This window comes from Uranotaenia lowii, chromosome 3 (assembly GCF_029784155.1).
Source record: "Uranotaenia lowii strain MFRU-FL chromosome 3, ASM2978415v1, whole genome shotgun sequence".
Taxonomy (NCBI): Eukaryota; Metazoa; Arthropoda; class Insecta; order Diptera; family Culicidae; genus Uranotaenia; species Uranotaenia lowii.
In genome coordinates, this window is record NC_073693.1 from 190,561,426 (window position 1) to 190,583,457 (window position 22,032).

The 22,032-nt window shown below is 37.5% G+C and overlaps 4 protein-coding genes across 6 annotated transcripts; 2 read left to right on the forward strand and 2 right to left on the reverse strand.

Annotated features, from left to right (window-relative positions):
* Positions 1-425: 425 nt before the first annotated feature.
* Positions 426-4,216, reverse strand: LOC129751685 (60S ribosomal protein L3). The gene is made up of 6 exons (XM_055747341.1): positions 4,086-4,216; positions 3,129-3,321; positions 2,738-2,906; positions 2,099-2,234; positions 1,057-1,446; positions 426-854 (listed from the first exon to the last, which is right to left on the reverse strand). Exons 1-6 carry the CDS (start codon positions 4,086-4,088, stop codon positions 498-500), a joined length of 1,248 nt encoding a protein of 415 aa, XP_055603316.1. The 5' UTR covers positions 4,089-4,216; the 3' UTR covers positions 426-497.
* A 1,110-nt stretch (positions 4,217-5,326) lies between these two features.
* Positions 5,327-13,738, forward strand: LOC129751789 (transcription factor grauzone-like). Of its 2 annotated transcripts, none has more exons than XR_008738794.1 (8): positions 5,327-5,474; positions 6,703-6,803; positions 8,403-9,094; positions 9,294-9,737; positions 9,797-9,985; positions 12,770-13,101; positions 13,161-13,258; positions 13,412-13,450. XR_008738794.1 is itself a non-coding variant. In XM_055747511.1 (8 exons), exons 1-8 carry the CDS (start codon positions 5,462-5,464, stop codon positions 13,613-13,615), a joined length of 1,992 nt encoding a protein of 663 aa, XP_055603486.1. In that variant the 5' UTR covers positions 5,332-5,461; the 3' UTR covers positions 13,616-13,738. The 2 variants fall into 2 exon arrangements, 1 of the variants encoding a protein (XP_055603486.1); XM_055747511.1 differs by having other exon boundaries at positions 5,332-5,474; positions 12,770-13,020; positions 13,412-13,738.
* On the reverse strand, positions 13,624-17,460 carry LOC129751788 (uncharacterized). Of its 2 annotated transcripts, XM_055747509.1 has the most exons (10): positions 16,992-17,454; positions 16,594-16,804; positions 16,407-16,496; positions 16,099-16,343; positions 15,653-16,035; positions 15,276-15,593; positions 15,064-15,210; positions 14,772-14,990; positions 14,448-14,634; positions 13,624-14,175 (listed from the first exon to the last, which is right to left on the reverse strand). In XM_055747509.1, the coding sequence occupies exons 1-10, from the start codon at positions 17,331-17,333 to the stop codon at positions 13,771-13,773; spliced, it is 2,547 nt and encodes an 848-aa protein (XP_055603484.1). In that variant the 5' UTR covers positions 17,334-17,454; the 3' UTR covers positions 13,624-13,770. The 2 variants fall into 2 exon arrangements, with proteins under 2 accessions (XP_055603484.1, XP_055603485.1); XM_055747510.1 differs by lacking the exon at positions 14,448-14,634 and having other exon boundaries at positions 13,806-14,175; positions 16,992-17,460.
* A 2,553-nt stretch (positions 17,461-20,013) lies between these two features.
* LOC129757017 (ragulator complex protein LAMTOR5) lies at positions 20,014-21,803 on the forward strand. Its single transcript, XM_055754104.1, has 4 exons — positions 20,014-20,153; positions 20,228-20,289; positions 21,501-21,615; positions 21,677-21,803. Exons 1-4 carry the CDS (start codon positions 20,119-20,121, stop codon positions 21,729-21,731), a joined length of 267 nt encoding a protein of 88 aa, XP_055610079.1. The 5' UTR covers positions 20,014-20,118; the 3' UTR covers positions 21,732-21,803.
* Positions 21,804-22,032: the final 229 nt, after the last annotated feature.

Sequence of the window (22,032 nt, forward strand, 5' to 3'; positions counted from 1 at the left end):
TTTATGTGTCATATATTGTTTCTAATACTGTATTTGTTTTCTCCACTCGTGGAGTGTTCCACCGTACTCGATAAAAACAAACACAAATCGTCGCCAGTGTATTGCTATCTCACTCACTCACACGCTCTCTCGCAACACTGGCAAAATTATCGGTGGGCCACCGTCCGTAAGCAGAACTCCGACAGGTCAAAACCAGTGCAACACCGTCCGAATAAACAAACAGTTTGACAGCACCTAGTGGTGCACCAGTGCAACACTCGGCATAAACAAATACGGTATAAGTCTGTATGGTTGTACATGGTACATGGTTATGCCTTATTCAGTACAGTAAAACATTAAAACTTTTTAATGCATGTATGTTGATAGCTGAAGCATTTTATTAGCAAAATTTGAAATTTCTTTCCTCGAAAATGATAAACGAACAGTTAATAATACGCAATATTTATTCCGTATAAGTAAATTATCTTTGAAATATACAGCAAAAATGTATATGACGTTTAGGCGGACGACTTGACGGCAGCCGCAGCAGCAGCAGCCTGAGCCTTTTCCTCTCGGATACGGTCCTTCTTGAGCACACCGTAGTAAGCGCGTTTGTCAGCCGGCGTCTGGAAGCGACCATGACCGATCTTGGATGAAGTATCGATGAACTTCAGGTTGATCTGTTCCAGGGCCGAACGCTTAGTATGTACCAACAGTGACTTACGTAGAGTAAGAATACGACGCTTGGCACCAATGCAGCATCCCTTGATCATGAGGAAATCATTATTGATCTCACCATAGAAGGGGAAACCTCCCATTGGGGTGATGGACTTATCCGTTAGATCATACTCGGTGGCGGCGCTGTTCTTGATGAGCTGTAAAGAACACGAAAAGATATTTAAAATTAAAAAATGCTTTCCATGAAGAGACTTTTTGTTGAGGGAAATACTATCAGTCCTATCATTATGTATACACGAGATAATTCATCGAAATGTAGATTGGTTAAATGATGTCGGCTACATAAGTTTCATCATTGGATAAGCTGTAGTGGTTACCATAATCGAGAGAAGGTCTTACCTTGCCATCCTTGTTGTGTATTCCGGCACCAATACGGTAGATTTTTTTGTTGATTTCAGTACGGTGATGATAACCTTTCTGACCAGCACGGGCGACAGTGAAAGCCACACGAGACGGATGCCAAGCTCCGATACAAGCAACCTTACGCAGACCCTTGTGTGTCTTACGTGGCAGTTTCTTGGTATGCCAACGGCTGGTGACGCCCTTGAAACCCTTACCCTTGGTGACGGCAATGCAATCAATCATCTCATCCTGGTGGAAAACCTGGGCAACTGGGATAGGCTTCTCCAGATGTTCCTTAACCCAGTTTACTTTATCCTCGATGGTACCACCGTTCAGTTGGATTTCGATAATGTGAGCCTTCTTCTGTCCTTGCTTGATCAGACGAATCTGGAATAGAGAAAACAAATGTTAGAGGCAACTTTCGTTTAAATTTACCATAATTTGGTATGAAAAATGGAATGTGGTTGGTATGGTTTATCTACGTGATTACAGCCCAGGGGCTACACGAAGGATCAGGAATATACCGCCCTATGCCTCCCTTAGGGGCAAGTTAATCTTCGACAATGAGGAACAGTCATGTATGGATAAACATAACCGACCCCCGATTTTAGACGGTTCCATCGCCAAATGGTAACAGATCCGTCCAGGTGATGTCGACAACGGCCCCAGAATCAGAGCAGTGCAAGTTTTAAGTTTGTTATTCGAAATTGTGGAAACCTCAAAGTTACATATACCTAACTGTTGTACAAGGTCAAGGATAGTAAACGTAAAGTGAGATTTTTTTTGTTTTAATTTAATTTATTTTATTAGAGAGGCTTGCTTGGTAGATTCGCCTCTGAGATTTTTTTGTTAATTATTATAACTATTACAACAAAAAATCGAGCATCCTGAAAATTAAGTTTTATGATTTGATAACTTGATCCGTTCTGATCCTAAGCGCTTCAATTAATGCATAAACCACCTCTTTTTCTTTTGATTCTTTTGCAAACAAATTTCTGCTTTTGAAAATAGAAAGTATTAACTTTATATTTCAACTCACCTGCGAGTGGGCAATGACACGGATAAACTTGCAGTAACGGATCATCTTCTTGAAGTTGTCTTCGATGGATTTCTTTCCCAGATCGTCGGTCCATTTTTTGGAAGCCTTGGTGAAAGCCTTCTTCTTGCTCGCATGCCTTTTTGTTTAAATAACAACGAAAACACACGTGTTGCAGTACGACAAATGGAAAAGAAACAGATAAAAGGGAAGCGGGTCTCATCGATCAATGCGATCGAGCGGAGAACCATTTTTCCCAAGCCATGGTCACCTAGTTGGTTCAATAAATTTTAGAAGCAACTGGCTCATATGACAATTTTAAGCTCTCTCAAAAAGATCGAAGAGCTATAGGGTTTCGATTAAATTTACACACCTTATATATTGATATCAGTTAGTTATTTCGAGAACTTGAAAAATCAGAAGGAAAGCAGCAGTAGATGTTTCGAACATGAAAATTCAGACATCTTGTGAAACAAGAAAAATATCATCAATTTGATACAGTAAAGAATTTTAGGCTGGAATAAAGAAGGCTAAAAAACACCTGACGTAACCAGATGATAGAAAACTTTCAAACCCATAATTCTTTTCTGAATATTAAGTTCTCGATAACTATTCTGATAAACGCGTATTATTTAAATTTACCAGTTCTTGTAGAAACGACGACGGCATTCTTCGGACAGATGTTGAGCCCAAACGTTGCAAAGAGCACGTGGTCCGAATGGAGTCTCAATATATCCAACAGCACCGACAATAACAATTGGTGGCGTTTCCAGGATAGTTACAGCCTCCACAACTTCTTTCTTGTTGATCTCTGTAAAAATTAATACAAAAAAGATTAGCAGTTTGTCGTGAGAAGTAACTTCTAGGAAAGCGATTCAAGAATGTTTCAGACAGCCCTAGTTCTAAACTGGTTTGTAATCATGTTATTCAGAAAATAACCGTAAACAAAATTGTTCATCATATTAAAATAACCTCTTAGTTCGCAACTCATCTCAGAAGTAAAAAGCTTGAATAAAACTGAACTGTAACTTACTTGAACCAGGGCGATCCGCTTCTCTCACGATGTGCGTCATGCCGGCCTTATAGGCAAGGAACGCCGTCAAATGTACCGGCTTCGAGGCATCATCCTTTGGGAATGCCTTTATGCGGCCCTGATGACGAGAAGCACGCTTCTTCGGGTAAAAGGCCATGGAACCATGGCGAGGGGCGGAAAACTTACGGTGCGACTGAAATAACCAAGATGATTGTTAGGTTAAGTTTGATTAAAAATTAGTTAAGAATCAACTGAATTATAGCTGTAATCGTTGAATACAATATGGCCTAATGACCACATAATTTTTAGATAAGACGAATTATTCATTTTATACATTAATACGATTAACTTCTTGATTTAAGAGAAAAAAAATGCTTAGGTCGAGATCTTTTAGACAACTATCATCTTCGCATTGGGTGCTTTATGCGACAAGGATTCTGCAACCAACTTCCTGACTATCTCACTGAACATCTTCAACATGCCAGAAACAGCAGAACTAAATGTTTTATCCTGCCACACCATACAACCAGCTGTAAGAAGAGTATTCTTCTGTACGGTGCCTCCTACTGGAACAGTCTGCCAATTTCCGTGAAAGAGTCAAGTAACCCACGTAGTTTTAAGGAAGCACTGAATAGTGTACTCTAGAGATATTTGTATTAAGATTAGATCTAGGTTTAATTTCATCTCCATTCGAACATCAACTAGTGAAATCCTTATGTTACATATCCTTAACCTGAACTATAGTTTATAACTGACAGGCTCACGTACTCCTAACAATAAACATTAAACATTAAACATTGAAAAAAACACGTGGAAATGAAAATTAAAAAAAAAACCCTCAGAAAAAATATTTAACTTTCTACCGTAACTAGATAGCTTAAGCATAAAACACTATTGAAAATGGAGAATTTCGTCAAACTATTGATTAAAATTGCTAGTTAAATTTAATTTTCTTACCATTTCGTCAACGAATACGTCCGACTTCCACGAAGTGCAGATACGGAAAAGAAGGATGTCTGTTTCGTATTTCACAGTTGGTATGGCGGACTTTGACGGGAAAAAAATCTAGTACATCCATCAAAATCTAGTACAAAACCGTACAAAATGGCGTTTAACCGTATAACGTATGATTCAAACGTTAAGCGGGCCATAGACCATGATGCATCTAGTATGGTGATCTCAAATGCCCAGGGGGGTGACATCCCTATCCTTTGTCACTGGTTTTGACAACCATCAAAATTACGGGCCCACGATTTTGTGGGCCCATAACAAACCTGACATTTTGCTGTCAAGGAACCGGACTAGATGTCAAATCCTAGAGAATTATGAATGATTGCACACTAACACAACAATCATTCTGGTTCCTCATTGGTTGAAATTTTAACTTTTTCAACTCTGTACTGCTTTGAGAGGAAAACACCATAAACGTTTCTCCCGATGGATAGAAAAAAAGAAAAAGATTCTTGTTCGCAAGAAGAACCAGATTGTCACCCCCTTGCAAATGCCAAATCGCACGCTCAGCCAAGGTTTTTTGAAACACGAGGTTCTCCGACTTTCACAGTAAGCCAAAACCAAAAACTCCATCTGGTTCTACGAAATGATACGTATCAGATCCAGATTGTTCGATTGGATCCTCTAGAGCAGCGATGGCAACAGATGGGGGCCTCCTGAACCTGCTGTTTCATTTCAATGAAAATCGAGAATGTTCCTGCAGGAAGACAACAGGCATCAAATTTTGTTTCATTATGAATGACCATTATTAAAACTTTTTTAAAGTCGTTGAGAGAGTTTTGCTTTGGATAAGTTTACAGCATGCCTCATCTATGAAACAACAGCTTCGTTGATTTTGTTTGGTTCCGGAACGACTTTTTATCATAAACGATTACAAATATTTTCGAAAAGTGCTCATTTCTTTTGTCGAAAAGTAAAATATGCTACAGCAAAATTTCTTTCTTTCTTTCTTTCGCTTTTGGCGCAAATGATTAGTCCATGACAGCCAAGTCTTATTGTGAATTTGTGTTTGCAAAATTTATATTTGCCTGACATATAGGTATACGTCTACGTGAAAATCAATTGGATAAAAACTATGTAGTTTTTCACGTAGCCGCTACGTGCAGATTATTTTGGGTGTGTATTTCTAAAAACATTGCCCGATGCACGGGCAAAGTGTGCGTGATCAGAGTGCCTCCAGTACCCTCCAGCTTTACCCGCCTTGTGCGTGATGTGTGTAGTTGTAAATAAACCTTTTGAAATTTTGGAAATTTCCAACTCCATCTCAACAAGTGAACTTGTTCTTCAAGTACCTATACGTTAATTTTCAAAACAAAAATTTGATGGATTGTAAAGTATTAGAGAATTCGTTTTCGTGTGGTGGTGCACCGGGGCACTACCGGTAGTGCACTTTTTGCTGTTTTCATGCTCGTTTTCAGGATGGGTAGTCCACTGGTAGTGCACCATAAAGTGGACGGTGGAACACTCTGAAAATATTCGGTGTTGCTTGCGCTCTCACCAATACTATCATGAATTTTGACAGCACGTGCTTCCCGATGTAAACAAATATCAGCTGGTTGGTTTATTTCTATACCGCAAAAATTGCGTTCGAGCTGTTTTTTTCTCTTTATTATCCCGAAGAACGGAAACTTGTTCCGGATTCAATACCAGTGCCGTTTCCAACAGAGGCGGAGAATTTCACCTGGATGGCACGTTCCCAAGCAAACAACGCTCCTAAGAAGAAATGTGCCCAGAAGGCTTGCTGCAATCGGTTCCAGGCGATGACGAAAAAGAGCAGCAAATCCGAGTGCAAAAAGGCCAACCCAAAGATCTGGTGGAATCGCCCAAACCGAAAAGTTTTCTTGTTCGAGAGGGTCCTATAAGTTGGTCTCCACAGCAAGAATCGTTCAGCTGCATCGAAGCTACTCTGCTTCGAGCTGTGCCTTAGGGTGACGATGCTCGGTTGCGCCAAGTCCCGGATTCCTACCCGTTGCCCTTCAAAAACGTTAGTTCGAGACTACACTCGTATGGGAGCTTGAATTTCGTTCGTTTAGGTCTGATGGCAAAATTTTCTCCCCCGACTTCCGCGATCTGAGTTCGCCAATTTGACTTCCAAGAATTTTTCTTTTGTAATCTGGAAACGGAAATAGGTACTCGAACGAAGATGAGATTTGCGAGGAATAAACGTTCAAAATACCGGAACCTTCAAGCTGGGGTAACTGCAGTCTAGCAGCAGCAAGCATAGACCGCCCAGAATCAGCCGGTATTGCAGTTATCATCAGAGCCAGAGGGGAATCTACCAAGCAAAATAAATCTGAAATCTTCACAATTCAACATAATACATAAATTCATGTTAAAATTTTCATATTATTTACTAGACAATGATCAACTAAAGTAAATTTGTTTCAATTTTCGAAATCAAACGAAAACAAATACCAGCTGTAATGGATTTTTGACAGCTTGATGTTTTCTGTTGACACTGCCGATTTCACGTACACCAACAAAGGTGGGTGCAAAACTCGATTCATGCTCGTTTTCAGCTTGGAAGGTGCAACACTTTCGGGTGGTGAAAACAAATACGGTATATGTCTGTCCAGAAATACTTCGCATTGTTTGGACATTTTTGGTCAATTGCATGAGGAGAAGAATATATCTGTAATAATAGCCAAACATCTGTGGTTCGATGTAAGTTATTTTCTGTGATGTTTACATATTTTATTACCTGTACCTACTTTATTTTGTCAATGTACGAGGCAAAAGGTTTTGAATGTAGTTTTTTTTCTGTTTTCTTCTGTTTTTTTAGCAGCCAATTTATAGAATTAGTTTTATGAACTTCAACGACTGATCTGTATTAAAATAAGTAAAATTTAAATAAGTTCGCAGTAAAAAAGTAGGGGAGAGAGGAGTAACGCGGGTCACTCTGAATATCTCAGATGTGTGTTGAGATAAAAATCTCAATCCCACAGTCATCGCCGTCGCTTTTCGTAAGCATATTTCGTGGGGTATCTTGGGCCACCTTCATTTTTATGTTTTCATACACATTCAGAACTTAAAATACGTTTTCACTATCTGAAAAATTTTCTTATGCCAAATGAAGAGTTATGAAAAGTATTTTGTCCATCCTACATAAGGAATTTTGCCAAAACGTTCGCGAGCCAGGTTTTAGGAATTATTCGATCATACACAAGTCTCTTTTTTATTTGCTCATCTGAAATTGCTTTAAAATAACTAAATGAATTATGAAATATCAGTTTTGGGACAACTCATAAATATTGCACGTCATCTAGTCAATTTGGATTTGGTGGCCCACGATTCCCCACAATTTTGAATTGCCTTGAAAATGTGGGGAATTGAATTGCCTTCCTTTTATTATTTATAATAAAGAAGTTATAAAGCAAATAAAAAAGTGGCCCATGATACCACACGCTCCCCTACATAATATGCATTACATATGTATGTAAATTGTATCCAAATTTGGGCACCTTCATCCTTAGGCGGTATGAAGCTGCTAGAATCTGTCCATGGACCACAACTGCTTCCCCCTTACGACGGACGATCGATGCGGAATCCTGAAAATCGAACCAATCGGAACTCGTGTATTTCTTTGATATTTTATCTGGAAACATCGACAGTTCCTTTTCCTGCTCTGCACAATTACGAACCATTAAGAATGATGAATTAGGGACGAAATTAATTTTATAACCCCTTTGATATTTCTTGGAAGCTTTTAACCAAGTGTATTCATGTTTTGACTTTAATATAAGCACAGAGATCTCTTTGATATAAGTAAGCATAGTTTTAAGCGTAGATGAGGAGAAAATCGGTCTGTGTGATATTGAGTTACGTAGACCGTGAACAATAAATAAACGTATTATATATTAATCAACAAAAACGTGCTGTTTGCAAACTCACGCCAGATCTCTCTACGAACCAAAATTCGAATCTTCAACTCAAGCTCAAGCTACAACAGAAGCTCGTGGCGGCATAGTCTAGTCGCTGAAATCCGCACAGTTAACGAAAACCTTGGCTGGTAGCAGGTGAAGACGCTGGATCAGGATCGCCATCAGTGGAGATCTTTTATTTCAGCTCTATGCGTCGGACAATCGGCGCCGGACCCTTAGGTAGGTAGGTGGGTTTGCAAACCTCTCACGATTTTTTTTCCATGAGAGTAAAGCAAGAAAATGCTTTTCTAACGTAAGACCACGGAAATAAGCTTGTTAATTTGAATATGTTCTTGCTTTAGGCACAGAAATGATGTTAATTATTTTTCATTTAAATTTTTAGCTTGAACCAACTATTGAACAACAATGGATTTGCAATCACTGTTGGGAAGCATTAAGTAATTTCAATAGTTTCTATGAATCAATTTCTTATATTCATAGCAATAAAATTATTGATGATGTACCTAGATGCGCATCTGCGGAAAAATCAAACACGTGTTTGCGAAACTCAGATGTTAAACAAGAACTCGAGTCATGGACTGAATCTATCGTTGACGATAGATCTCTATTGGCCGAAAACAAGAAAGACGGCAATCAAGATCAATCGGAAAATGATATAAATCATTGTGTAGAACATAAAACGAGTTCAGGGTCATCTCAAGAACTGAGTAATCATCAGTGGGATGATTCAGATGAAGAATTGTTAATAAACAAAACAAGAATACCAGATAATAAAGATCTTGTTCCGTCGTTTTCCAATGGTAGTTGCGAATCGGAGCCTGATTTCCGCAAGACTAGGAAAATACGTAGTGCAAGAAAGCGGGATGAAAAGTTGTTTAAATTTATTGACGAATTCATTTGTTATGTTTGTCCCGAACGGGTAGAATTTAATCGCTTCTACCACGCAACAATTCACTACAAGGATTATCACAAAGAACCAGCTTACATTAAGTGTCAGAAATGTGACAAACGGTGCTACAGCCCAGGAAATTTTATCAGTCATATGGCTTCGCACAGTGATCCTGACATATATAGGTAAGTCAGTATGTGTCGAACTATTCAATTGTTGTTAAACGTACTTATAATAAATATCTATTAGTTTAACTATTAAACTTGAATAATTGTGAATTATTATTATTATAATTATGTTATTATTAAGTTTTATTTATTATTAAACTTGAGTACCAATCGTGAATAAACTAATCGTTGATTATAAAATTGTACATTTTTTTAGATGCAAGCTATGTGGAAAACAGAACGATCATAAGATTGCCCTCTCGAAACATATGCGAATTCATCTGATAGATGCAACTAATGATAAATTGCCCATTCGTTGTGGAATATGTCCCAGACGTTTTGAAACCGAGAAAAAACGCGATCGGCATGAGAAAACTCACAACCGAAAACCGATTCAAAAACTTCCACGAATTGTGGGCCGCGACGATGAATTGTTAGGATTTTATAAACGGATAAGCTGTGAATTTTGTGATCAAGAGCACGCTTCTAACGAGATAGTAGAAAAACTAGAGTTTTCTAATTTTCAGGATTTGAGCAAGCATATGCGAATCGCTCATGACGAGAAAGGCTATCTAAGGTGTCACCTATGCGGGAAGAAATGTAATTTTCGGTCTGTGCTACTTTTGCATAAAGACTTTCATTTACACCCCGAAAAATATAAGTACGGTAGAAAAATTACTGTGTTCATTTAACAATTGAAGTTCTATTTTATTTCAACAGGTGTGCTATATGTGGTGCTGTCTATCAAAATTTGCAGAAACACAAAGAATTGGTCCACGGTTCTACTTTACAGCCCTCATTCTGTTGCGAACATTGTGGAAAAGCTTTAACATCCGAGAAAAGTCTCAAATCTCACGTTGAACGTAAACATGCGCTAAAGGACACTTTTTGTGATATTTGTAATAAACCGTAAGTTTCATATTTTATTTATAAAGTTTTTAAGTTTTTTAACAGATCATGACTCACCAAATGTTCTGATCAAATATTTTAATTCTTCATGACATTTTATTTTTTATTTTTTTTTTTTTTATTTATTTACAACATAACAAATACATTACATACATGAGATTTGTTTTAAAACTCCAATGGCATTGCCCTTTAAGGAGTTTTATGGTGAATATAAAGCAAACTGCGTATATTTAGGAAACTAAACTAATAACTAATAACTGACGAGTGATAATAAAATAAAAAATATAATCAAATTGATAGATTCAACGATAAAAAAAAAAAATAACAAGAATAACAATAAAAATAACTTATCACGATAAATTTATGAACATGTTTTTTTTTTAAATTAAGTTAAAGTGAAAAAATATTGTATGACTTTAAAAGTGTTGATGACATTTCTGGATTCAGTAAGAATTGTTTGACAGATTTTCTAAAATGAGTATAATTATTAAAAGGCCCACATGTCTCTTCAAGAAAATTAAACAACTTTACACCTCTGAAGGCTAAGGAACGTTCTCCAATTGAAGAACTGATTGAAGGGCGATCTAACATATTTCTGTTACGCGTTGAATATTGATGACTAGTACGATTGAATGATATATTGCAGTGAGTACTATTTGTAATGCTTAAATAAATGAAACTACATATATGCAAAATATACAGGCCTCTAACAGGAATAATGTTGTTTTTGATATTGTACAGTTCGGCAGAATGACTACGGTATGGCAGATTATTAATAATGCGTAGTATTTTGTTTTGAGCAACTTGAAGTTTATCGAGTCGAGAATTACAAGCATTACCCCAAGACGAAATAAGATAGGTTAGTAGAGAATGGAAAAGAGAGAAGTAAATAGTTTGAAGAATATAAGGCGAAATTTTATGTTTGACTTTACAAACTATACCTATTGTTTTATTTAGTTTATGTAGAAGGCTGTCTATATGCGAATTCCAATTTAGAAGATTATCTAAGATAACTCCTAAATACTTACATTCTGTCACAACTCTAAGACTAGGAAAATTAGTTTTGGTGATTTCTAAGGAATTTGGAGTGCATCTTTGAGACGTTTTGAAAATTAATATATTTGATTTCTCTATGTTCAAAGTCAACTTATTTATGCGATAATAGTCTTTCAATAATGTGAGGTCAGAACAAAGATTATTATCGTTTTCTTCAGGGCTAGTGTTATTGTAAAAGAACGCAGAATCGTCAGCAAATAATCGAAGAACACCTTTAAGAGGTAGAGCAGCAATATCATTTAAATAAATAGTAAAAAATAGAGGTCCGAGAACAGATCCCTGGGGAACGCCAATATCGATTGATGTTAAATAACTACGGTAGCCATCGAGTTTCACAAATTGAGACCTTTCTGAAAAATAGCTTTTGATCAAGTCTAAAGGAGCACCACGTATTCCAGCAAAATTCATTTTTTTAAGAAGTATTTCCCTATCTACCGTGTCAAATGCTTTAGAAAGATCTAGGAATAAACCGAGGACATCCTCTTTTTTATCCAGATTCAGTTGAATACTATTTATAAGCTCAATAACTGCATTATTTGTGGAAGATTTTTCTCTGAAGCCGTATTGCATAGGATAAAAATAAGAATTATTATTTAGAAACGAAACTATTCTTTTCGCTATTATTTTTTCTAGTATTTTATTAATAATAGGTAGAACTGAAATGGGTCGATAATTGTTGCATAGAGAAGAATCGCCAGATTTAAAAATGGGCGTGACCTTAGCCATTTTTAGACTATTGGGATAAATGCTGCGTTCAAAACAAAGATTAAAAATATCGGATAAAATTGGACAAACGATATCACTTACAGCTTTGAGGACATATACAGTAATGTTATCATGACCGGGACTTGTGTGATTACTAAAGGATTTGATTAATGAAGATATTTCTATTTCATCCGTTGGTGTGAGAAAAAAGGTGCTATTGGAAAAGGTTAAACTATTGTACTTATTAATCGAGTCATTAAGATTTGTTGTAATTTTAGATGCCATATTTTTACCTATCGTTGAAAAGTAGTCGTTGAATTTGTTAACTATGGATTGCTTGTCTGTAATAATTTGAGAACTAATAGTATCTCGAATATCAGATACTGATGAAGTAGGTTTAGAGCGACCTAAAACTTCATTAATTGTGTTCCACGTTTCTTTAGAATTTTTAGAGTTAGTGAATTTAGTTTCATAATATGCATTTTTCAATGTCTGAGAATAAATTTTAATTCTATTATCTAGGTCACGTATTTTAGTATCAATTACATTAACCAATCTTCCTATTCTCAGTAATTTTCTTCTTTTATTTCTCAAGTTCCGATTGGTTTTTATTAACGAAACGAGTTGGTCATTCATCCATGGATTAATACTATCATAAGAAGTTTTGATTCTAATAAGTTCTGTACACTCGTCTAAAGATTTTGTGAATGTACCAACGAAGTAATTATAAAAACTATTGGGATCATGGAAAGTACCCATATACGCTGGTGAGAAACGCATTGTGAGAAGTTGTTTGAGTTTCGTAAAGTTCGTATTATTATTATTATGGATTATGGACAAAATCAGACTTTTATTGATACACGAACGCCACAAACGTGGTAAAGTGTCTATAAATAACAAAAAAAAACTTTTAACTTTATTCACCAAAAGGGATTTGCTTTTTGCTTATTTATTTCTTAGAACTGATAATAACAAAAGTCAAAGGCTCAGTAACAAAGAATTAAAAATATTTCGTTTTCATAGTTTTAGCAAAACGACACTAGAGAGTCACCGACGAGCTGTGCACGAAAATGCTTCATACATGTGTTCACAATGTCCGAGGATGTTTAGGAGCAAATTTTCTCTCAATCGTCACCAAGATGATCATGACAATAGAGTACGCGAAAGAGTCAAATGTTCAATGTGCGATATGACCTTCAAACACAAATATATCTTAACCAAACATATAGATTCGGTCCATACAAAGGAGGCACCTGTTTCGTGTGATGTATGCGGTAGGTAGAGAACAACAACTTCCATAATATGATCATTCCTCTATTTTAATCCAATTCAATTATGTGGAATTTTGGTGCTAGGTACATATTTAATTTTTTTTTTATTTAGAGTTTGAACATTTTCACTTTTTTTGTAACAGGCAAACAGTTCAAATCAAAACATCATTTATGGAGTCATAAATCGGACACGTGTAATAATCGCAGATATGATTGCACAATTTGCGGTCGTATTTTCAAGGTAAATAAAGATCAAATTTTAGAACGATTCTTTTCAAACTGTTCCTATTTTTCGGTTTCATTTTTTTGTGTGCATTGAATGTGTTATTGAACCCCTAACGGAACATTCTGTTAAAATCTGAACAAAATGTACTTATGTAATTGTTTGTTTCAGGTAAAGGTTCGTTTAAATGAGCACATGACGACGCACACTGGGAAAAGTTTATATCAATGCACTTTTTGTCCCATGACCTTCAACTTTCAATCTATTCTTTACACTCACCGAAAAAAGGCGCACTACGAACAGTGGCTCGAAATGCAAACCAAGCGAGAAGAAGGAATCAAATTCAAGGTGATGGAAGCACCAGGTTATTCTTAGTACCTACTTGACCCCACTTGACCCTACTTGATTGAGGAAACTTTGTAATTTAATTTAAAAAAATGCCGTCAAGAAAATGTGATAAACTCAAATAAAACCAATTGAATTACCTTAAATAATTTGTTGCATCCTTTTGTTTGTAGTTTAAAGTCTACCTATATCTCTTCCCCCGAATCACTGGCGTTTTCCTCGGGTATAAGATTAGTCGCTGATTCTACATCTACTCCACTCAATGTCATTGCGATAAACTCATCGGGATGTGCCGTTCGCATATGGTAAGTTATATAGGTTTTCATACCGTAAACATTGACACAAATTGGACAGCTTATATGTTCACCTTCTTTCGCTTTCCAAGCTGTGCCACCGGCTTTTGTGTCCACCATATCGACAATGAGTTTGCTGCCATCCAGGATGCGAACACCTTCCAGTCTTGCTTTTTCCCACTCTTCTCGATGCGACCATCGTTCGTGTTTGCCTGCAGCATGCTTACTGTCATATGCCTTTGAACAGAAGCGACATTGGACCCGTGTGGTTTCCGAATGTCGTTTTGCCATATGACCCTGTTGAATGATGTTAGAAGGAAAATGAGATTGAAATGAGCAAGTTTTAAAAACCATGTTATCAGGCAATTTTCCACAAATCAATTTTACTCGCAACTGAAATGTTGAATCCTATCAACAGAAGTTTGCAGACTAATTTGACTGGCCCACTTCCTGTCAAAAATTCCAATGTGAATATTTGACTGTCATTTTTTTATATTTGGACATAAACCATGACCCCTGTTTAACCTTTTAGACCACCACTAATTCTGATTTGATAAACGTAAACATACCTTCAGCAAGTAATCTTTCATACTATTTCCGCATATTGAGCAACAAACTATTGGAGCGTCACCGCACGTGTGGGCACTATGTCTTTTGAGGGATGCTCTGGTCATGACTTTACCACATTTCTCGCAAGGAATCATTTCAGTATCGTGTTTAATTAGCCAATGCTGTCTGAAACTTGCTGAAGCGACTCTTGGAGATAGAAATGGATACATTAGACCAACCTAGTAAAGTAATGATAGCGCAACTGGGATTAAAATTGGTGCATGGGCTCATACCATTCCTTTTTCATTCAATTTAACTCCAATTGGTACAGTAACAGTACTTACACACTTTTGCATTCTGGACACTCTATTTTGTCTGTTCGGGTCACCTTGATTGACTCATGATGTTTTTGGTGATGCTTCTCAAGACTGTACATAGATTTGAACACAGATTTACAGGCTTCACAAGTGTAGTTGATTTCTTCTTGGGCACGCCTCGCAGCCAATTCTTTGCTAGTTTTTTCGTGCTCCTTAAGATGTTTCTCCATTTCGTCTTTGTGAATCCTATAAGTAAAAGAAAAAGGATTTTGCTGTTGACCGCTCCCTTTCCAGTTACTATGCCTTGTTGTAGACATACGCTAATTGACAGATTTTGCATGCGGTATGATTACCGTCGAGTATTTCTGGTGGAACCATAGTCTTCAAATTGTCTAACGATTCGTTGGAATTTTCAGTCCTCGGCTTATGTGTTTTGACATGTTCCATCATTTCGCTCGGCAAAAAACTTTAAAATACAAAGTACGACATTTAAGTACGCGTGTTGATTTTAAAAAGTGATGAATAACATACTATTCCAAGCAAATGTAGCAAGAGTATTTTTCATCCATTTTATCAGTTGAATTTACCACCGTGGTAGTTTTTCTGTTCAATACTTCTATGGGCTTCGATAGGATGCAAGCTTTCGACGAGGTTGAATCTCTTGTAAGATCCACAACTGTTGAAATTTTATTTATCTTAGGAGGTACGAGAGGGATCTTTGAAACGATCGAAGCTGCAGGAGATATCGTTGAATTGACGATTGGCTTCGGTTTGATTAGTCTATGTTTTAATCCTTGTAATGATTGCATACATTTGTCCTTGTGTGCCGCGTAGCCATCAGGTGAAAATCTTGAAATTTATAACATTAGATACTATATTTCAGCAGGTGAATGATTCCATTTTATTACCTATTTTTACATCTTTTGCAGATAATTTTGACTTTATGGGCAAAAAAGAGATGATCGTTCAATCCTTTTTTGCCGATTAAACTAGAAGAACAGAGCTTACATTTGAATTCGTTTGCCGTAAAGGGTTCAAAAAGTTTTCGTCGTTTCTTTTCTGGAGTGGAGCTTTCTTGAACCAATCGAGGAACCATTGGAACCCCGATTGCGGACTCGATAGCGGGGTGTTTGTGCACTGAAGAATCAATCGTTGAGGTCAATTTAACAGGTAACGTGTACTCTGGAATTGCTCTGGCTTGTAAATTCACCATGGATAAGTAAAAAGCATGGAAATCGACGAGCATCTTATCACATCTGAAGCAAATCAGTTCACTCGTAACTCGCAATTTCTGAAATATAATAATACGGTTAAAATGTCTGAAATTTAACATGAATATGATATGAGTATTTACATCTTTGAAAAATACATCGAGTGCCTCTCGTGTTTTTTTGTTGAGAGATTTTAGCGCTACGATTGACAAACATAATATGCATTTAACGCCAGCATCAAATTTTTCGAATTCTACTGCTAAAGGAAGTTTCGTAGGGGTTGTTTGAGGTAACTTGCTTGTGGATGATTGTGACATAGATTTGCTGTATTTTAATTCACGTTTCGTATCCTCAATCAAAGTTATCAAATTTTGCAATTCATAAGTAACTAAAAATTCGAATTGTTATTTTTTTTAAATACTTCTTTGGGTGTAATCAATCAAACACTTGCCAACATGATTTCTGATTTTTAATTCTTGCCTCAAACCAACCGTTGGAATCCAATCGATGTTCTGGACATCAATGAGATCGGCCATGATACCTAAGAAGAAAATAACAGATTTTAAATAAGCAAATTTACATGCTGTCATTCTAGATATACAACTACAAGGCTCTAGGACCCCGAAGATTCAACATACCAGACACGAAATGAAGGTTGCATATCTTCAACGCCTCATATTTTCGATTTTCGAACATGTCTGGTTGGTTGATAATTTGCAGCCAGATGAGTAGCCGTTTCTCTGATAACACTCTTTCTAAATAAGCCTCTAGCTGCAATGTGGGAAATTCAAAAAATGTTCCTTGCTCAGCGTTGCTTTTAGCGTTTGGACACTTCCGGATACAGCAAACCTAGAAGTGAGAAAAATTGTAAGTAGAAACTACCTTTAAGGACGATTTTGCTACCAGCTATTGACAAAAAAAAAACGGATTTTCAACGATGGTAGGTAATCTTAACCTTTAGAACAATTATGTATCTACATGCAAATTATAGGCTAACTTAAAAATATTGAACTCAGTACATAATTAAATTACTTACTGAAGCTGATTGCGGTTTTTCCATGTTGAAATAAGCACGCATTTTTTTCTGAACGAAGTCGTCGTCGTCCGGATTATCCGGATCAAGATTCAACCAGGGCACCCAATCTGGATGATCCTTATCAAGCAGATCGGCTGGTTCCTCACAGTAAAAATGTTTATTGCAGACACGATTTGGTAGGTTGAGGTTTATGAATTCGCAAACATTTTTCCATAGCTTGTTCCGTGCTACCGATAATTGAACGTAGTTGGTCTTGCGAATATGAGGAATTGAATAAAATTTTAATCCGGATTCACCTTCAATGTTTCGGCACTTTTTAATGCAACATTTGGCAGTTGCCATAATTGTGAAGTAAATTCACAAAAAGCCTAATTTAAAAATTATCACAACGCTGCTCAAAAACAACAACCAAAATAGGGTAAGTGCTTCTTATATTGCCAGTGATACTTATTTTTTCTGCTACTAAAGTTGTCGTGCCCTTACTTATTATAAACGCAAAGATAAGAGTATACAAAGGCTTAACAGTAAAGTATATAAAAAGATAAACTATAAATACGACATTTAAATACTTTTGATGGGAGTATGACATTTGGCATAAAGCCATTTGGCATAATGCCTTTTGGCATAAAGGCCATTTGGCATAAAGGCCATTTGGCATAAAGGCCATTTGGCATAAAAGCCATTTGGCATAAAGCCATTTGGCATAATTTCAGCTGATTGTATACCGATTGGCATAAAGTCATTTGGCATAAAGCCGTTTGGCATAACGCCGTTTGGCATAAAAGTCGTTTGGCATAAAGTCGTTTGGCATAATGGCCGTTTGGCATAATGGCCGTTTGGCATAATGGCCGTTTGGCATAAAATGATGGATAAAAATTTGGAGGAAGCCTACTCACGCTTCGCGTTCGAACTAAAATAAAATATGGTCCTTACGCTTCGCGTTGCGGACCGGGCTAGGGGATTGTCCCTAGCTTTGGGTAAACCTAGAAACACGGGGCCTTCCTAGGGCTTTGAATAAACCTAGAAAGACATGGCCGTTCTAAAATAATGGATCAAAATTTCGAGGAAGCCTCCTCACGCTTCGCGTTCGAACTAAAATGAAGTATGGTCCTTAGGCTTCGCGTTGCGGACCGGGCTAGGGGATTGTCCCTAGCTTTGGGTAAATCTAGGAACACGGGACCTTCCTATAGGAATAGGGCCCTATAGGGCTTTGAATAAACCTAGAAAGACGTGGCCGTCCTAAAATGATGGATCAAAATTTCGAGGAAGCCTCCTCACGCTTCGCGTTCGAACTAAAATGAAGTATGGTCCTTACGCTTCGCGTTGCGGACCGGGCTAGGGGATTGTCCCTAGCTTTGGGTAAACCTAGAAACACGGGGCTTTCCTAGGGCTTTGAATAAACCTAGAAATACGTGGCCGCCCTAAAAAGATGGATCAAAATTTCGAGGAAGCCTCCTCACGCTTCGCGTTCGAACTAAAATGAAGTATGGTCCTTACGCTTCGCGTTGCGGACCGGGCCAGGGGATTGTCCCTAGCTTTGGGTAAACCTAGAAACACGGGGCCTTCCTAGGGATTTGGTTAAACCTAGAAAATCGGTAAATTGAAAAAAAAACTTATGTATTTAAATGTTTAGCAACATTTTATGTTGCCTTATAAATTTTTATATTTTTATGCCAAACGGCCATTATGCCAAACGGACATTATGCCAAATGACCATTATGCCAAACGTCCATTATGCCAAACGGCCATTATGCCAAACGACTTTATGCCGAACGACTTTTATGGCAAACGACGTTATGCCAAACGGCATTATGCCAAAAGACTTTAGGCCAAACGGCGTAGGACCATTTCAGCTTACTGAGTGCGGTGACTATTTAAATAAACTTGCAATTTTTTTTTCAAATTTTGCGGCGTTGCCGCAAACATCGAGGGTGCAGGGGGTGAGGCGGCACAAAGCCGCCGAAGCTCCCCAATCCGAGGTGGCCGCCGACCCGCCGTCGGAAGCGGCGGCCTTATTACATTGGTCTAGGTCTACTAGGGCCTCCTAGGTTTACGTGAAAGCTAGGGGTGATCCCTTAGCCCCGTCCGCCGCGCGATAGCGCGAAGGACACACTTTCATGAAAGTTCGAACGCGCAGCGTGAGGAGTCGGTTCAAGCTTAGGTCTAAACGCCTTATTTATTGCGGTTCTACAAAAGTCAACACCAGCCTCCTCACGCTGCGCGTTCGAACTTTTATTAAATATTGTCCTTCGCGCTATCGCGCGGCGGACGGGGCTAAGGGATCACCCCTAGCTTTCACGTAAACCTAGGAGGCCCCAGTAGACCTAGACCAATGTAATAAGGCCGCCGCTTCCGACGGCGGGTCGGCGGCCACCTCGGATTGGGGAGCCTCGGCGACTTTGTGCCGCCTCACCCCTGCATCCGCGATGTTTGCGGCAATGCCGCAAAACTTAAGAAAAGAAAACATGCAACGTTGTCCGAAAAGTGAATCTCAACGTGATCACACGAAAAAAGAAATTATGCTAAATGGCTTTATGCCAAATGGCTTTTATGCCAAATGACCTTTATGCCAAATGGCCTTTATGCCAAATGGCTTTTATGCCAAATGGCTTTATGCCAAAAGGCATTATGCCAAATGGCTTTATGCCAAATGTCATACTCCCCTTTTGATAGGCACAGCAAAATTAGAAACACTGACAATGTTAGTAGCATGTCAGTGCACTGACCCTATCATCACGATCATTGAAATAACATTGGAAAAGTGTACTCGAAATGTCAAACCAAAACACGGTCTGGTAATTTTAGTCATAAATGGTTGAAAATAAATCAGGGATTTAGATTCAGTTGATGAACCATACACGTTTTTAAGTATTAAGAATGTATCAATTTTCTTCATTTGCAATTGCTTTACAAACTTTATACGATTTACATATGCGAATCCAAAATGTTAAACTTAATTCAATTTCTAATTCCACGACTAATATAAAAATATTCATGATGGAAAGTGCCTCAATTTGTGCTGAAAGTACAACACGATTACGGGAAGATGTTTGAGTGGTTGAAAAAAAGGTAGCGTGAATACTTTACATTTTGTTTACAACTTTTTGATTCTATAACTTTAATATAAATGGAGGAACAAGTGGATCATATTTTAGACAAAATGTAAGTCGTGCTTTTAAACTAACTGATAACTTTAAGCTAACGAAATTTGTCTACTCTTAATTTATTTTTTTCAGAATTTCTGCTCCAGGAAATGTAGGATGTCTTTTGGCTAATAATCAAGGACTTTGTATCGGAGGTAAGATTGTTATCAAATGTGAAGTCGTTACACTGTATTGTAATCGTAAAATCATTAACCTTAAAGGCTAGTCCACACTAGGCAACATGAACTGCGATTTTTGTTATGAGACGAACTTTGTTGTCTGTTGTTGAAAACCTGAACGGTCTCAGAGTCTCCCGAAAAAAATGGGAGACGCTGAGACCGTCTCGAGACGAACCGTCTCCTAGTGTGGACTAGGCTTAAGCTCCACACTCAGCAACTTGAACTACGATTTTGGTTGCTGAGACTTGTTTATGTTTCCATCTTGGTTGCTGAAGGCAAAAGGTCTCCTATACTTGTCGAGAGACTTGAGACGTGCATCTCATCAAATGTAAACATGAACAAGTCTCAGTAACCGAAATTTGTAATTTATTTTTTATATAAACTTCAACGCAGCCCTAGTCCACACTCGGCAAGTTGAACTGCGATTTCGGTTGTTGAGACATTTTCATGTTTACACTTTAAACTAGACGAAGAGATGCATGTCCCAAGCGTCCCAAGTCTCCCGACATGTATGGGAGACTTTCAGCAGCCAAAATGTAAACATAACAAGTCGCATCAACCGAAATCGCAGTTCAAGTTGCCGAGTGTGGACGAGACTAAGCCTAGTCCACACAAGGCAACTTGGACTGCAATTTCGGTTGCTGAGACTTGTTTATGTTTACATTTAGAACTAGACGGTGAGATGCATGTCTTAAGTCTCCCGACAAGTATAGCCTAGTCTACACTTTTTAACTTGCACTGCGATTTCGGTTGCTGAGACTTGTTTATGTTTACATCTTGGTTGTTAAAGGTCTCCCATACTTGTCGGGAGACTTGAGACGTGGATCTCATCAAATGTAATCAAAAACAAGTCTCAGCAACCAAAAATTGCAGTTCAAGTTGCCAAGAGTGGACGATGCGATGAGTGGAGTCTCGTCCACACTCGGCAACTTGAACTGTGATTATGAGACATTTTGGTTGTTATGTTTACATTTTGGTTGCTGAAAGTTAAAATATGCTTCAAGACTTCGAGCAATATAAGAGACTTGCTCGATTTCCTGGTTGACAGTGAAATTTCTTTATAATAAAGACGCAAATTGACAAATAATAAATTTACGATTTTAGGTACAATTTTATCAATTGCAATTGCAACTTTTTCTCTTGGATTATATTGTAACTATTTTTTTATATCTAAATACGTTTTTCAGCTCGAGGGAGTGCAAGTGGAAAATCGGCAGGACTTCTTGTGGCAATCTCCGAGCAAGCATCCAAACTTGATCCCAACTGCAACGCACCTGTAGTGTCTTTGGATGCTGGTGATAAGTGAGTACTACAACAAATTATGTTGGAATTTCTTATGTTTAGATTTTTTTTTATCTTGTAGGGTTTGTATAATATATAAAAATGGCATAACAGGAGCTGTATATAAACAAAAATGAAATATGAATAATAAAGATTTGAAATGAATAAAATAAATGAGTACCTATCTTCACATTGGTTTTGAAGTGAATTCCCACAGAATGGGTTAAAACGCAGACACCAGATACCCAGACTGACAACTTTTCAGCAATGCCGATTGTGGGGTTATCCCTTTTTAAAACAACCAGTGAATCTATAATAACCACTTCGAAAAAAATGTTGATATTTTTTTTTATTTGTAGGTATTCTGGTATTTTAGAATTGTCACTTTAAGAGCTCTTTAAAAAATTTCTGGTTATAAATATAATTTTTTCAATGAAA